At 31.9% G+C, this 15589-nt stretch overlaps 1 protein-coding gene across 1 annotated transcript; it reads right to left on the bottom strand.

The window, feature by feature from the left end:
• Positions 1-1638: 1638 nt before the first annotated feature.
• On the bottom strand, positions 1639-15589 carry LOC117933316 (ABC transporter F family member 4-like). The gene is made up of 15 exons (XM_034854685.1): positions 15566-15589; positions 15334-15447; positions 14296-14382; positions 13256-13343; positions 12190-12276; positions 11104-11216; positions 10089-10155; positions 9009-9095; positions 7946-8032; positions 5848-5934; positions 4758-4870; positions 4242-4251; positions 3738-3850; positions 2719-2787; positions 1639-1752 (listed from the first exon to the last, which is right to left on the bottom strand). Exons 1-15 carry the CDS (start codon positions 15587-15589, stop codon positions 1639-1641), a joined length of 1260 nt encoding a protein of 419 aa, XP_034710576.1.

Below are 15589 nucleotides of genomic sequence, written 5' to 3'. Positions count from 1 at the left end.
AATGAATGACACTGTGTTTCTTCAGTAGATGCTCTATGTAATCTGCTTTATCAGGAAATGTTAGTCTACATTTCTTATGGCAACAAAAGATATAGTTCCTAATTTGATATCGCGTTTTTTTTCCTTATTTTTTTTCCACTTCCAAAGGTGACCAAATATCATTTCATGTAAAATTTGTTTCATTTTTTTTTACCATTTTACTGCGTGTAAAAGAAGTGCAAATGATGGGGGCACTAAGCATAGGTGGTAGTTTCTAAGTAGGAAAAGATGGTTTGGAATTTGTTGAAATTATACGAATGTCATTCTTAATTGTGAACAAAATGAATGACAATTTGGTAAATATAATATAAAAATAAGGATTTTTATTTTTTTTAATCATTTTACTACGTGCAAAAATGGCGTAACTGATGGGGCACTAGGCATAAGTGGTAGTTTCTAAGTAGGAAAAGAGACTTTGGAGTTTGCTGAAATTATACAAATGTCATTCTTAATGTAAAAGGAATGACAATTTGGTAAATATAATATAAAAATAAGGATTTTCAAGGTTTTTAATCATTTTACTGCGTCCAAAAATGGTGCAAGTGATGGGGCACTAGGCATAAGTGGTAGTTTCTAAGTATGAAAAGAGAGTTTAGAGTTTACTGAAATTATACAAATGTCATTCTTAATGTAAAAGGAATGACAATTTGGTAAATATAATATAAAAATAAGGATTTTCATGTTTTTTAATCATTTTACTGCGTGCAAAAATGGTGCAAGTGATGGGGCATTGGGCATAAGTGGTAGTTTCTAAGTAGGAAAATAGGCTTCAGAGTTTGCTGAAATTATACGAATATCATTCTTAATGGTGAACAAAACGAATGATAAATTGGTCAATATAATATAAAAATAAGGATTTTCATTTTTTTAAATATTTTACTGCGTGTAAAAATGGTATAAGTAATGGGACACTAGGCATAAGTGATAATTTCTAAGTAGGAAAAAAGGGTTTAGAGTTTGCTAAAATTATACGAATGTCATTCTTAATGGTGAACAAAATGAATGACAATTTGGTAAATATAATATAAAAATAAGGAATTTCATTTTTTTTTTAATCATTTTACTACTTGCAAAAATGGTGCAAGTGATGGGGACATTGGGCATAAGTGGTAGTTTCTCAATAGGAAAGGAGGGTTTGAAGTTTACTGAAATTATATGAATGTCATTCTTAATGGTGAACAAAATGAATGACAATTAGGTAAATATAATATAAAAATAAGGATTTTCATTTTTTAAAAAAAATTATTTTACTGCGTGTAAAAATGGTGCAAGTGATGGGGCACTGGGCATAAGTTGTAGTTTCTAAGTAAGAAAATAGGGTTTGGCGTTTGCTAAAATTATACAAATGTCATTCTTAATGGTGAACAAAAGGAATGACGATTTGGTAAATATAATATAAAAATAAGGATAAAATAAAATCACCACAAAAAAGTATCTAAATAGGAAAGATGGTTGAAGTAACTAAAATTATTTTGGAGGAAAAAAAATTAGGTAAAAGAAGGAGAACAATTAAATTAAATATATAGAATTAAAAAAATAATTGAAATAATTAAATATATAGAATTAAAAAAAATAATTGAAATGACTAAATATAAATACCTAAACCAATGAATCCACTTTCCCACCCTCCACTAATGAATCCATCTTCCCATCGTCCACATTCTCTTCCTCCTCCTCCAGCAAAGGCGGAGATGGAGCAATGTCCCCATTGCCCTATGAGCATGAAAACAACAGAGAAAGCTTGACTCACTCACAATAAAAACTATCACAAAACCTATTTCTTTTGCCGACACGACAAGTGTGGGCGAGCATTTCCGGAAAAAGCTAAATACCGCTTGCATCTCATTGAATACCATAATGATCATAGAAGAATTTAAGCAGGTAAGCTTTCTTTTCAATTTGTTTTTCTTTTCATTTTGATCTACTTTTGTGTTTTACTTGTTCTGTTTTAATCATTTTTTTCCATTCTATCCATCCGTTTTCAGGTTTTGAAAAGGTATCAAGAGAATGGCTCGGAAAAAGGAACAACAAAAGTAATGAAGGAGACGACAAAATCTGTTCTGCATGACTAGTTATAATCTGTTCTGTGTGACTAGGTCTACTGTTCTATCTCATTTCATTTCGTGTTCTTGCCTTTTGAACCTTGTAATTGTCTGTGAAAAGGAACAACAAATTTTTCAGTAAGTAGTGATGGGGCATTGGGCATAAGTGATAGTTTTTAAGTAGGAAAAAAGGGTTTGCAGTTTGCTGAAATTATATGAATGTCATTCTTAATGGTGAACAAAATGAATGACAATTTGGTAAATATAATATAAAAATAAGGATTCTCATTTTTCTTAATCATTTTAATACGTGCAAAAATGGTGCAAGTGATGGGGCATTGGGCATAAGTGGTACTTTCTAAGTAGGAAAAGAGGGTTTGGAGTTTGCTAAAATTATACAAATGTCATTCTTAATGATAAACAAAAGAAATGACAATTTGGTAAATATAATATAAAAATAAGGATAAAATAAAATCACAACAAAAAAGTATCTAAATAGGAAAGATGGTTGAAGTGACTAAAATTATTTTGGAGGAAAAAAAAATAAGGTAAAAGAAGGAGAACAATTAAATTAAATACATAGAATTAAAAAAAAATTGAAATAACTAAATATAAATACCTAAACCAATGAATCCACCTTCCCATCCTCCACATTCTCTTCCTCCTCCTCCAGCAAAGGCGGAGATGGAGCAATGTCCTCAATGCCCTATGAGCATTAAAACAACAGAGAATGGTTGACTCACTCATAATAAAAACTATAAAAAAACCTATTTCTTTTGCCGACACGACAAGTGTGGGCAAACATTTCCGAAAAAAGCTAAATACCGCTTGCATCTCATTGAATACCATAATGATCATAGAAGAATTTAAGTAGGTAAGCTTTCTTTTCAATTTCTTTTTCTTTTCATTTTGATCTACTTTTGTGTTTTACTTGTTCTGTTTTAATCATTTTTTTTCCATTCTATCCATCCGTTTTTAGGTTTTCAAAAGGTATCAAGAGAATGACTCAGAAAAAGGAACAACAAAAGTAGTGGAGGAGACGACAGAATCTGTTCTACATGACTAGTTCTAATCTGTTCTGGGTGACTAGGTCTACTGTTCTGTTTTATTTCATTTCGTGTTCTTGCCTTTTGAAACTTGTAATTGTCTGTGAAAAGGAACAACAAATTTTTCAGTAAGTAGTGATGGGGCATTGGGCATAAGTGATAGTTTTTAAGTGGGAAAAAAGGGTTTGCAGTTTACTGAAATTATACGAATGTCATTCTTAATGGTGAACAAAATGAATGACAATTTGATAAATATAATATAAAAATAAGGATTCTCATTTTTCTTAATCATTTTAATACGTGCAAAAATGGTGCAAGTGATGGGGCACTGGGCATAAGTGGAAGTTTCTAAGTAGGAAAAGAGGGTTTGGAGTTTGCTAAAATTATACAAATGTCATTCTTAATGGTAAACAAAAGGAATGACAATTTGGTAAATATAATATAAAAATAAGGATAAAATAAAATCACAACAAAAAAGTATCTAAATAGGAAAGATGGTTGAAGTGACTAAAATTATTTTAGAGGAAAAAAAAATAAGGTAAAAGAAAAAGACCAATTAAATTAAATATACAGAATTAAAAAAAAAATTGAAATAACTAAATATAAATACCTCAACCGATGAATCCAACTTCCTACCCTCCACCGATGAATCTACCTTTCCATCCTCCACATTCTCTTCCTCCTCCTCCAGCAAAGGCGGAGCAGGAGCAATGTCCCCATTGCCTTATGAGCATGAAAACAATAGAGAAAGCTTGACTCACTCACAATAAAAACTATCACAAAACCTATTTCTCTTGCCGACACGACAACTGTGGGCGATCATTTCCAGAAAAAGCTAAATACCTTTTGCATATCATTGAATACCATAATGATCATAGAAGAATTTAAGCAGGTAAGCTTTCTTTTCATTTTGATCTACTTTTGTGTTTTACTTGTTCTGTTTTAATCATTTTTTTTCCATTCTATCCATCCGTTTTTAGGTTTTCAAAAGGTATCAAGAGAATGACTCAGAAAAAGAAACAACAAAAGTAGTGGAGGAGACGACAGAATCTGTTCTGCATGACTAGGTCTACTGTTCTGTTTTATTTCATTTCGTGTTCTTGCCTTTTGAAACCTGTAATTGTCTGTGAAAAGGAACAACAAATTTTTCAGTAAGTAGTGATAGGGCATTGGGCATAAGTGATAGTTTTTAAGTGGGAAAAAAGGGTTTGCAGTTTACTGAAATTATAAGAATGTCATTCTTAATGGTGAACAAAATGAATGACAATTTGATAAATATAATATAAAAATAAGGATCCTCATTTTTCTTAATCATTTTAATACGTGCAAAAATGGTGCAAGTGATGGGGCACTGGGCATAAGTGGTAGTTTCTAAGTAGGAAAAGAGGGTTTGGAGTTTGCTAAAACTATACAAATGTCATTCTTAATTGTAAACAAAAGGAATGACAATTTGGTAAATATAATATAAAAATAAGGATAAAATAAAATCACAACAAAAAAGTATCAAAATAGGAAAGATTGTTGAAGTGACTAAAATTATTTTAGAGGAAAAAAAATAAGGTAAAAGAAAGAGACCAATTAAATTAAATATACAGAATTAAAAAAAATTGAAATAACTAAATATAAATACCTCAACCGATGAATCCAACTTCCCACCCTCCACCGATGAATCTACCTTTCCATCCTCCACATTCTCTTTCTCCTCCTCCAGCAAAGGCGGAGCAGGAGCAATGTCCCCATTGCCTTATGAGCATGAAAACAATAGAGAAAGCTTGACTCACTCACAATAAAAACTATCACAAAACCTATTTCTTTTGCCGACACGACAACTGTGGGCGATCATTTCCAGAAAAAGCTAAATACTTTTTGTATCTCATTGAATACCATAATGATCATAGACGAATTTAAGCAGGTAAGTTTTCTTTTCAATTTGTTTTTCTTTTCATTTTGATCTACTTTTGTGTTTTACTTGTTCTGTTTTAATCATTTTTTTTCCATTCTATCCATCCATTTTTAGGTTTGGAAAAGGTATCAAGAGAATGACTCAGAAAAAGGAACAACAAAAGTAGTGGAGGAGACGACAGAATCTGTTCTGCATGACTAGTTCTAATCTGTTCTGGGTGACTAGGTATACTGTTCTGTTTTGTTTCATTTCGTGTTCTTGCCTTTCGAAACTTGTAATTGTCTGTGAAAAGGAACAACAAATTTTTCAATCAGTAGTGATGGGGCATTGGGCATAAGTGATAGTTTTTAAGTGGGAAAAAAGGGTTTGCAGTTTACTGAAATTATACGAATGTCATTCTTAATGGTGAACAAAATGAATGACAATTTGATAAATATAATATAAAAATAAGGATTCTCATTTTTCTTAATCATTTTAATACGTGCAAAAATGGTGCAAGTGATGGGGCACTAGGCATAAGTGGTAGTTTCTAAGTAGGAAAAGAGGGTTTGGAGTTTGCTAAAATTATACAAATGTCATTCTTAATGGTAAACAAAAGCAATGACAATTTGGTAAATATAATATAAAAATAAGGATAAAATAAAATCACAACAAAAAAGTATCTAAAAAGGAAAGATAGTTGAAGTGACTAAAATTATTTTAGAGGAAAAAAAAATAAGGTAAAAGAAAGAGACCAACTAAATTAAATATACAGAATTAAAAAAAAAATTGAAATAAGTAAATATAAATACCTCAACCGATGACTCCAACTTCCCACCCTCCACCGATGAATCTACCTTTCCATCCTCCACATTCTCTTTCTCCTCCTCCAGCAAAGGCGGAGCAGGAGCAATGTCCCCATTGCCTTATGAGCATGAAAACAATAGAGAAAGCTTGACTCACTCACAATAAAAACTATCACAAAACCTATTTCTTTTGCCGACACGACAACTGTGGGCGATCATTTCCAGAAAAAGCTAAATACCTTTTGCATCTCATTGAATACCATAATGATCATAGAAGAATTTAATCAAGTAAGCTTTCTTTTCAATTTGTTTTTCTTTTCATTTTGATCTACTTTTGTGTTTTACTTGTTCTGTTTTAATCATTTTTTTCCATTCTATCCATCCGTTTTTAGGTTTTCAAAAGGTATCAAGAGAATGACTCAGAAAAAGGAACAACAAAAGTAGTGGAGGAGACGACAGAATCTGTTCTGCATGACTAGTTCTAATCTGTTCTGGGTGACTAGGTATACTGTTCTGTTTTGTTTCATTTCGTGTTCTTGCCTTTTGAAACTTGTAATTGTCGGTGAAAAGGAACAACAAATTTTTCAATAAGTAGTGATGGGGCATTGGGCATAAGTGATAGTTTTTAAGTGGGAAAAAAGGGTTTGCAGTTTTCTGAAATTATACGAATGTCATTCGTAATGGTGAACAAAATGAATGACAATTTGATAAATATAATATAAAAATAAGGATTCTCATTTTTCTTAATCATTTTAATACGTGCAAAAATGGTGCAAGTGATGGGGCACTCGGCATAAGTGGTAGTTTCTAAGTAGGAAAAGAGGGTTTGGAGTTTGCTAAAATTATACAAATGTCATTCTTAATGGTAAACAAAAGGAATGACAATTTGGTAAATATAATACAAAAATAAGGATAAAATAAAATCACAACAAAAAAGTATCTAAATAGGAAAGATGGTTGAAGTGACTAAAATTATTTTAGAGGAAAAAAAAATAAGGTAAAAGAAAGAGACAAATTAAATTAAATATACAGAATTAAAAAAAAATTGAAATAACTAAATATAAATACCTCAACCGATGAATCTACCTTTCCATCCTCCACATTCTCTTCCTCCTCCTCCAGCAAAGGCGGAGCAGGAGCAATGTCCCCATTGCCTTATGAGCATGAAAACAATAGAGAAAGCTTGACTCACTCACAATAAAAACTATCACAAAACCCATTTCTTTTGCCGACACGACAACTGTGGGCGATCATTTCCAGAAAAAGCTAAATACCTTTTGCATCTCATTGAATACCATAATGATCATAGAAGAATTTAATCAGGTAAGCTTTCTTTTCAATTTGTTTTTCTTTTCATTTTGATCTACTTTTGTGTTTTACTTGTTCTGTTTTAATCATTTTTTTTCCATTCTATCCATCCGTTTTTAGGTTTTCAAAAGGTATCAAGAGAATGACTCAGAAAAAGGAACAACAAAAGTAGTGGAGGAGACGACAGAATCTGTTCTGCATGACTAGTTCTAATCTGTTCTGGGTGACTAGGTATACTGTTCTGTTTTGTTTCATTTCGTGTTCTTGCCTTTTGAAACTTGTAATTGTCTGTGAAAAGGAACAACAAATTTTTCAATAAGTAGTGATGGGGCATTGGGCATAAGTGATAGTTTTTAAGTGGGAAAAAAGGGTTTGCAGTTTACTGAAATTATACGAATGTCATTCTTAATGGTGAACAAAATGAATGACAATTTGATAAATATAATATAAAAATAAGGATTCTCATTTTTCTTAATCATTTTAATACGTGCAAAAATGGTGCAAGTGATGGGGCACTAGGCATAAGTGGTAGTTTCTAAGTAGGAAAAGAGGGTTTGGAGTTTGCCAAAATTATACAAATGTCATTCTTAATGGTAAACAAAAGGAATGACAATTTGGTAAATATAATATAAAAATAAGGATAAAATAAAATCACAACAAAAAAGTATCTAAATAGGAAAGATCGTTGAAGTGACTAAAATTATTTTAGAGGAAAAAAAAATAAGGTAAAAGAAAGAGACCAATTAAATTAAATATACAGAATTAAAAAAAAATTGAAATAACTAAATATAAATACCTCAACCGATAAATCCAACTTCCCACCCTCCACCGATGAATCTACCTTTCCATCCTCCACATTCTCTTCCTCCTCCTCCAGCAAAGGCGGAGCAGGAGCAATGTCCCCATTGCCTTATGAGCATGAAAACAATAGAGAAAGCTTGACTCACTCACAATAAAAACTATCACAAAACCTATTTCTTTTGCCGACACGACAGCTGTAGGCGATCATTTCCAGAAAAAGCTAAATACCTTTTGCATCTCATTGAATACCATAATGATCATAGAAGAATTTAATCAGGTAAGCTTTCTTTTCAATTTGTTTTTCTTTTCATTTTGATCTACTTTTGTGTTTTACTTGTTCTGTTTTAATCATTTTTTTTCCATTCTATCCATCCGTTTTTAGGTTTTCAAAAGGTATCAAGAGAATGACTCAGAAAAAGGAACAACAAAAGTAGTGGAGGAGACGACAGAATCTGTTCTGCATGACTAGTTCTAATCTGTTCTGGGTGACTAGGTATACTGTTCTGTTTTGTTTCATTTCGTGTTCTTGCCTTTTGAAACTTGTAATTGTCTGTGAAAAGGAACAACAAATTTTTCAATAAGTAGTGATGGGGCATTGGGCATAAGTGATAGTTTTTAAGTGGGAAAAAAAGGGTTTGCAGTTTACTGAAATTATACGAATGTCATTCTTAATGGTGAACAAAATGAATGACAATTTGATAAATATAATATAAAAATAAGGATTCTCATTTTTCTTAATCATTTTAATACGTGCAAAAATGGTGCAAGTGATGGGGCACTAGGCATAAGTGGTAGTTTCTAAGTAGGAAAAGAGGGTTTGGAGTTTGCAAAAATTATACAAATGTCATTCTTAATGGTAAACAAAAGGAATGACAATTTGGTAAATATAATATAAAAATAAGGATAAAATAAAATCACAACAAAAAAGTATCTAAATAGGAAAGATGGTTGAAGTGACTAAAATTATTTTAGAGGAAAAAAAATAAGGTAAAAGAAAGAGACCAATTAAATTAAATATACAGAATTAAAAAAAAATTGAAATAACTAAATATAAATACCTCAACCGATGAATCCAACTTCCCACCCTCCACCGATGAATCTACCTTTCCATCATCCACATTCTCTTCCTCCTCCTCCAGCAAAGGCGGAGCAGGAGCAATGTCCCCATTGCCTTATGAGCATGAAAACAATAGAGAAAGCTTGACTCACTCACAATAAAAACTATCACAAAACCTATTTCTTTTCCCGACACGACAACTGTGGGCGATCATTTCCAGAAAAAGCTAAATACCTTTTGCATCTCATTGAATACCATAATGATCATAGAAGAATTTAATAAGGTAAGCTTTCTTTTCAATTTGTTTTTCTTTTCATTTTGATCTACTTTTGTGTTTTACTTGTTCTGTTTTAATAATTTTTTTTCCATTCTATCCATCCGTTTTTAGGTTTTCAAAAGGTATCAAGAGAATGACTCAGAAAAAGGAACAACAAAAGTAGTGGAGGAGACGACAGAATCTGTTCTGCATGACTAGTTCTAATCTGTTCTGGGTGACTAGGTATACTGTTCTGTTTTGTTTCATTTCGTGTTCTTGCCTTTTGAAACTTGTAATTGTCTGTGAAAAGGAACAACAAATTTTTCAATAAGTAGTGATGGGGCATTGGGCATAAGTGATAGTTTTTAAGTGGGAAAAAAGGGTTTGCAGTTTTCTGAAATTATACGAATGTCATTCGTAATGGTGAACAAAATGAATGACAATTTGATAAATATAATATAAAAATAAGGATTCTCATTTTTCTTAATCATTTTAATACGTGCAAAAATGGTGCAAGTGATGGGGCACTAGGCATAAGTGGTAGTTTCTAAGTAGGAAAAGAGGGTTTGGAGTTTGCTAAAATTATACAAATGTCATTCTTAATGGTAAACAAAAGGAATGACAATTTGGTAAATATAATATAAAAATAAGGATAAAATAAAATCACAACAAAATAGTATCTAAATAGGAAATATGGTTGAAGTGACTAAAATTATTTTAGAGGAAAAAAAATAAGGTAAAAGAAAGAGACCAATTAAATTAAATATACAGAATTAAAAAAAATTGAAATAACTAAATATAAATACCTCAACCGATGAATCCAACTTCCCACCCTCCACCGATGAATCTACCTTTCCATCCTCCACATTCTCTTCCTCCTCCTCCAGCAAAGGCGGAGCAGGAGCAATGTCCCATTGCCTTATGAGCATGAAAACAATAGAGAAAGCTTGACTCACTCACAATAAAAACTATCACAAAACCTATTTCTTTTGCCGACATGACAACTGTGGGCGATCATTTCCGGAAAAAGCTAAATACCTTTTGCATCTCATTGAATACCATAATGATCATAGAAGAATTTAATCAGGTAAGCTTTCTTTTCAATTTGTTTTTCTTTCATTTTGATCTACTTTTGTGTTTTACTTGTTCTGTTTTAATCATTTTTTTTCCATTCTATCCATCCGTTTTTAGGTTTTCAAAAGGTATCAAGAGAATGACTCAGAAAAAGGAACAACAAAAGTAGTGGAGGAGACGACAGAATCTGTTCTGCATGACTAGTTCTAATCTGTTCTGGGTGACTAGGTATACTGTTCTGTTTTGTTTCATTTCGTGTTCTTGCCTTTTGGAACTTGTAATTGTCTGTGAAAAGGAACAACAAATTTTTCAGTAAGTAGTGATGGGGCATTGGGCATAAGTGATAGTTTTTAAGTGGGAAAAAAGGGTTTGCAGTTTACTGAAATTATACGAATGTCATTCTTAATGGTGAACAAAATGAATGACAATTTGATAAATATAATATAAAAATAAGGATTCTCATTTTTCTTAATCATTTTATTACGTGCAAAACTGGTGCAAGTGATGGGGCACTGGGCATAAGTGGTAGTTTCTAAGTAGGAAAAGAGGGTTTAGAGTTTGCTAAAATTATACAAATGTCATTCTTAATGGTAAACAAAAGGAATGACAATTTGGTAAATATAATATAAAAATAAGGATAAAATAAAATCACAACAAAATAGTATCTAAATAGGAAATATGGTTGAAGTGACTAAAATTATTTTAGAGGAAAAAAAATAAGGTAAAAGAAAGAGACCAATTAAATTAAATATACAGAATTAACAAAAAATTGAAATAACTAAATATAAATACCTCAACCGATGAATCCAACTTCCCACCCTCCACCGATGAATCTACCTTTCCATCCTCCACATTCTCTTCCTCCTCCTCCAGCAAAGGCGGAGCAGGAGCAATGTCTCCATTGCCTTATGAGCATGAAAACAATAGAGAAAGCTTGACTCACTCACAATAAAAACTATCACAAAACCTATTTCTTTTGCCGACATGACAACTGTGGGCGATCATTTCCGGAAAAAGCTAAATACCTTTTGCATCTCATTGAATACCATAATGATCATAGAAGAATTTAAGCAGGTAAGCTTTCTTTTCAATTTGTTTTTCTTTTCATTTTGATCTACTTTTGTGTTTTACTTGTTCTGTTTTAATCATTTTTTTCCATTCTATCCATCCATTTTTAGGTTTTGAAAAGGTATCAAGAGAATGACTCAGAAAAAGGAACAACAAAAGTAGTGGAGGAGACGACAGAATCTGTTCTGCATGACTAGTTCTAATCTATTCTGGGTGACTAGGTATACTGTTCTGTTTTGTTTCATTTCGTGTTCTTGCCTTTTGAAACTTGTAATTGTCTGTGAAAAGGAACAACAAATTTTTCAGTAAGTAGTGATGGGGCATTGGGCATAAGTGATAGTTTTTAAGTGGGAAAAAAAGGTTTGCAGTTTACTGAAATTATACGAATGTCATTCTTAATGGTGAACAAAATGAATGACAATTTGATAAATATAATATAAAAAATAAGGATTCTCATTTTTCTTAATCATTTTAATACGTGCAAAAATGGTGCAAGTGATGGGGCACTGGGCATAAGTGGTAGTTTCTAAGTAGGAAAAGAGGGTTTGGAGTTTGCTAAAATTATACAAATGTCATTCTTAATGGTAAAGAAAAGGAATGACAATTTGGTAAATATAATATAAAAATAAGGATAAAATAAAATCACAACAAAAAAGTATCTAAATAGGAAAGATGGTTGAAGTGACTAAAATTATTTTAGACGAAAAAAATAAGGTAAAAGAAAGAGACCAATTAAATTAAATATACAGAATTAAAAAAAATTGAAATAACTAAATATAAATACCTCAACCGATGAATCCAACTTCCCACCCTCCACCGATGAATCTACCTTTCCATCCTCCACATTCTCTTTCTCCTCCTCCAGCAAAGGCGGAGCAGGAGCAATGTCCCCATTGCCTTATGAGCATGAAAACAATAGAGAAAGCTTGACTCACTCACAATAAAAACTATCACAAAACCTATTTCTTTTGCCGACATGACAAGTGTGGGCGATCATTTCCGGAAAAAGCTAAATACCTTTTGCATCTCATTGAATACCATAATGATCATAGAAGAATTTAAGCAGGTAAGCTTTCTTTTCAATTTGTTTTTCTTTTCATTTTGATCTATTTTTGTGTTTTACTTGTTGTGTTTTAATCATTTTTTTCCATTCTAACCATCTGTTTTCAGGTTTTGAAAAGGTATCAAGAGAATGGCTCGGAAAAAGGAACAACAAAAGTAGTGGAGGAGACGACAGAATCTGTTCTGCATGACTAGTTCTAATCTATTCTGCGTGACTGGGTCTACTATTCTGTTTCATTTCATTTGGTGTTCTTGCCTTTTGAATCTTGTAGTTGTCTGTGAAATGGAACAACAAATTTTTGAGTAAGTAGTGATAGAGCATTGGGCATAAGTGATAGTTTTTAAGTAGGAAAAAAAGGTTTGGAGTTTGCTGAAATTATATGAATGTCATTCTTAATGGTGAACAAAATGAATGACAATTTGGTAAATATAATACAAAAATAAGGATTTTCATTTTTTTTTTACATTATTTTACTGCGTGTAAAAATGGTGCAAGTGATGGGGCATTGGGCATAAGTTGTAGTTTCTAAGTAAGAAAATAGGGTTTGGCGTTTGTTAAAATTATACGAATGTCATTCTTAATGGTGAACAAAAGGAATGACGATTTGGTAAATATAATATAAAAATAAGGATAAAATAAAATCACAACAAAAAAGTATCTAAATAGGAAAGATGGTTGAAGTGACTAAAATTATTTTGGAGGAAAAAAAATAAGGTAAAAGAAAGAGAACAATTAAATTAAATATATAGAATTAAAACAAATAAATGAAATAACTAAATATAAATACCTCAACCGATGAATCCACATTCCCACCCTCCACTGATGAATCCGCATTTCCATCATCCACCTTCTCTTCCTCCTCCTCCAGCAAAGGCGGAGCAGGAGCAATGTCCCCATTGCCCTATGAGCATGAAAACAATAGAGAAAGCTTGACTCACTCACAATAAAAACTATCACAAAACCTATTTCTTTTGCCGACACGACAAGTGTGGGCGAGCATTTTTGGATAAAGTTAAATACCGCTTGCATCTCATTGAATACCATAATGATCATAGAAGAATTTAAGCAGGTAAGCTTTCTTTTCAATTTGTTTTTCTTTTCATTTTGATCTACTTTTGTGTTTTACTTGTTGTGTTTTAATCATTTTTTTCCATTCTATCCATCTGTTTTCAGGTTTTGAAAAGGTATCAAGAGAATGGCTCAGAAAAAGGAACAACAAAAGTAGTGGAGGAGACGACAGAATCTGTTCTGCATGACTAGTTCTAATCTATTCTGCGTGACTGGGTCTACTGTTCTGTTTCATTTCATTTGGTGTTCTTGCCTTTTGAATCTTGTAATTGTCTGTGAAAAGGAACAACAAATTTTTCAGTAAGTAGTGATGGGGCATTGGGCAAAAGTGATAGTTTTTAAGTAGGAAAAAAAGGTTTGGAGTTTGCTGAAATTATACGAATGTCATTCTTAATGGTGAACAAAATGAATGACAATTTGGTAAATATAATATAAAAATAAGGATTTTCATTTTTTTTTTACATTATTTTACTGCGTGTAAAAATGGTGCAAGTGATGGGGCACTGGGCATAAGTTGTAGTTTCTAAGTAAGAAAATAGGGTTTGGCGTTTGCTAAAATTATACGAATGTCATTCTTAATGGTGAACAAAAGGAATGAAGATTTGGTAAATATAATATAAAAATAGGGATAAAATAAAATCACAACGAAAAAGTATCTAAATAGGAAAGGTGGTTGAAGTGACTAAAATTATTTTAGAGGAAAAAAAATAAGGTAAAAGAAAGAGAACAATTAAATTAAATATATAGAATTAAAATAAATAAATGAAATAACTAAATATAAATACCTCAACCGATGAATCCACCTTCCCACCCTCCACATTCTCTTCCTCCTCCTCCACCAAAGGCGGAGCAGGAGCAATGTCCCCATTGCCCTATGAGCATGAAAACAATAGAGAAAGCTTGACTCACTCACAATAAAAACTATCACAGAGCCTATTTCTTTTGCCGACACGACAAGTGTGGGCGAGCATTTTCGGATAAAGCTAAATACCGTTTGCATCTCATTGAATACCATAATGATCATAGAAGAATTTAAGCAGGTAAGCTTTCTTTTCAATTTGTTTTTCTTTTCATTTTGATCTATTTTTGTGTTTTACTTGTTGTGTTTTAATCATTTTTTTCCATTCTAACCATCTGTTTTCAGGTTTTGAAAAGGTATCAAGAGAATGGCTCGGAAAAAGGAACAACAAAAGTAGTGGAGGAGACGACAGAATCTGTTCTGCATGACTAGTTCTAATCTATTCTGCGTGACTGGGTCTACTGTTCTGTTTCATTTCATTTGGTGTTCTTGCCTTTTGAATCTTGTAGTTGTCTGTGAAAAGGAACAACAAATTTTTCAGTAAGTAGTGATGGGGCATTGGGCATAAGTGATAGTTTTTAAGTAGGAAAAAAGGGTTTGGAGTTTGCTGAAATTATACGAATGTCATTCTTAATGGTGAACAAAATGAATGACAATTTGGTAAATATAATATAAAAATAAGGATTTTCATTTTTTTTAAAATTATTTTACTGCGTGTAAAAATGGTGCAAGTGATGGGGCACTGGGCATAAGTTGTAGTTTCTAAGTAAGAAAATAGGGTTTGGCGTTTGCTAAAATTATACGAATGTCATCTTAATGGTGAACAAAAGAAATGACAATTTGGTAAATATAATATAAAAATAAGGATAAAATAAAATCACAACAAAAAAAATATCTAAATAGGAAAGATGGTTGAAGTGACTAAAATTATTTTAGAGGAAAAAAAATAATGTAAAAGAAAGAGAACAATTAAATTAAATATATAGAATTAAAATAAATAAATGAAATAACTAAATATAAATACCTCAACCGATGAATCCACCTTCCCACCATCCACCGATGAATCCACCTTTCCATCCTCCACCTTCTCTTTCTCCTCCTCCAGCAAAGGCGAAGCAGGAGCAATGTCCCCATTGCCCTATGAGCATGAAAACAATGGAGAAAGCTTGACTCACTCACAATAAAAACTATCACAAAACCTATTTCTTTGACGACACGACAAGTGTGGGCGAGCATTTTCGGATAAAGCTAAATACCTCTTGCATCTCATTGAATACCAT

This window comes from Vitis riparia, chromosome 16, assembly GCF_004353265.1.
Source record: "Vitis riparia cultivar Riparia Gloire de Montpellier isolate 1030 chromosome 16, EGFV_Vit.rip_1.0, whole genome shotgun sequence".
NCBI lineage: Eukaryota > Viridiplantae > Streptophyta > Magnoliopsida > Vitales > Vitaceae > Vitis > Vitis riparia.
The sequence above is the reverse complement of the archived record's forward strand: the minus strand, read 5'-3'. Positions and strand labels throughout refer to the sequence as shown.

Coding starts and splice junctions, on each gene's coding strand:
- LOC117933316 (XM_034854685.1), bottom strand. CDS start 15,589: ATGGTATTCAATGAGATGCAAGAG. Junction 15,448..15,565: donor TATTCAATGAGATGCAAGAG/GTATTTAGCTTT, acceptor TCATGCTCATAG/GGCAATGGGGACATTGCTCC. Junction 12,277..13,255: donor TGCGGATTCATCAGTGGAGG/GTGGGAATGTGG, acceptor CATGCTCATAAG/GCAATGGGGACATTGCTCCT.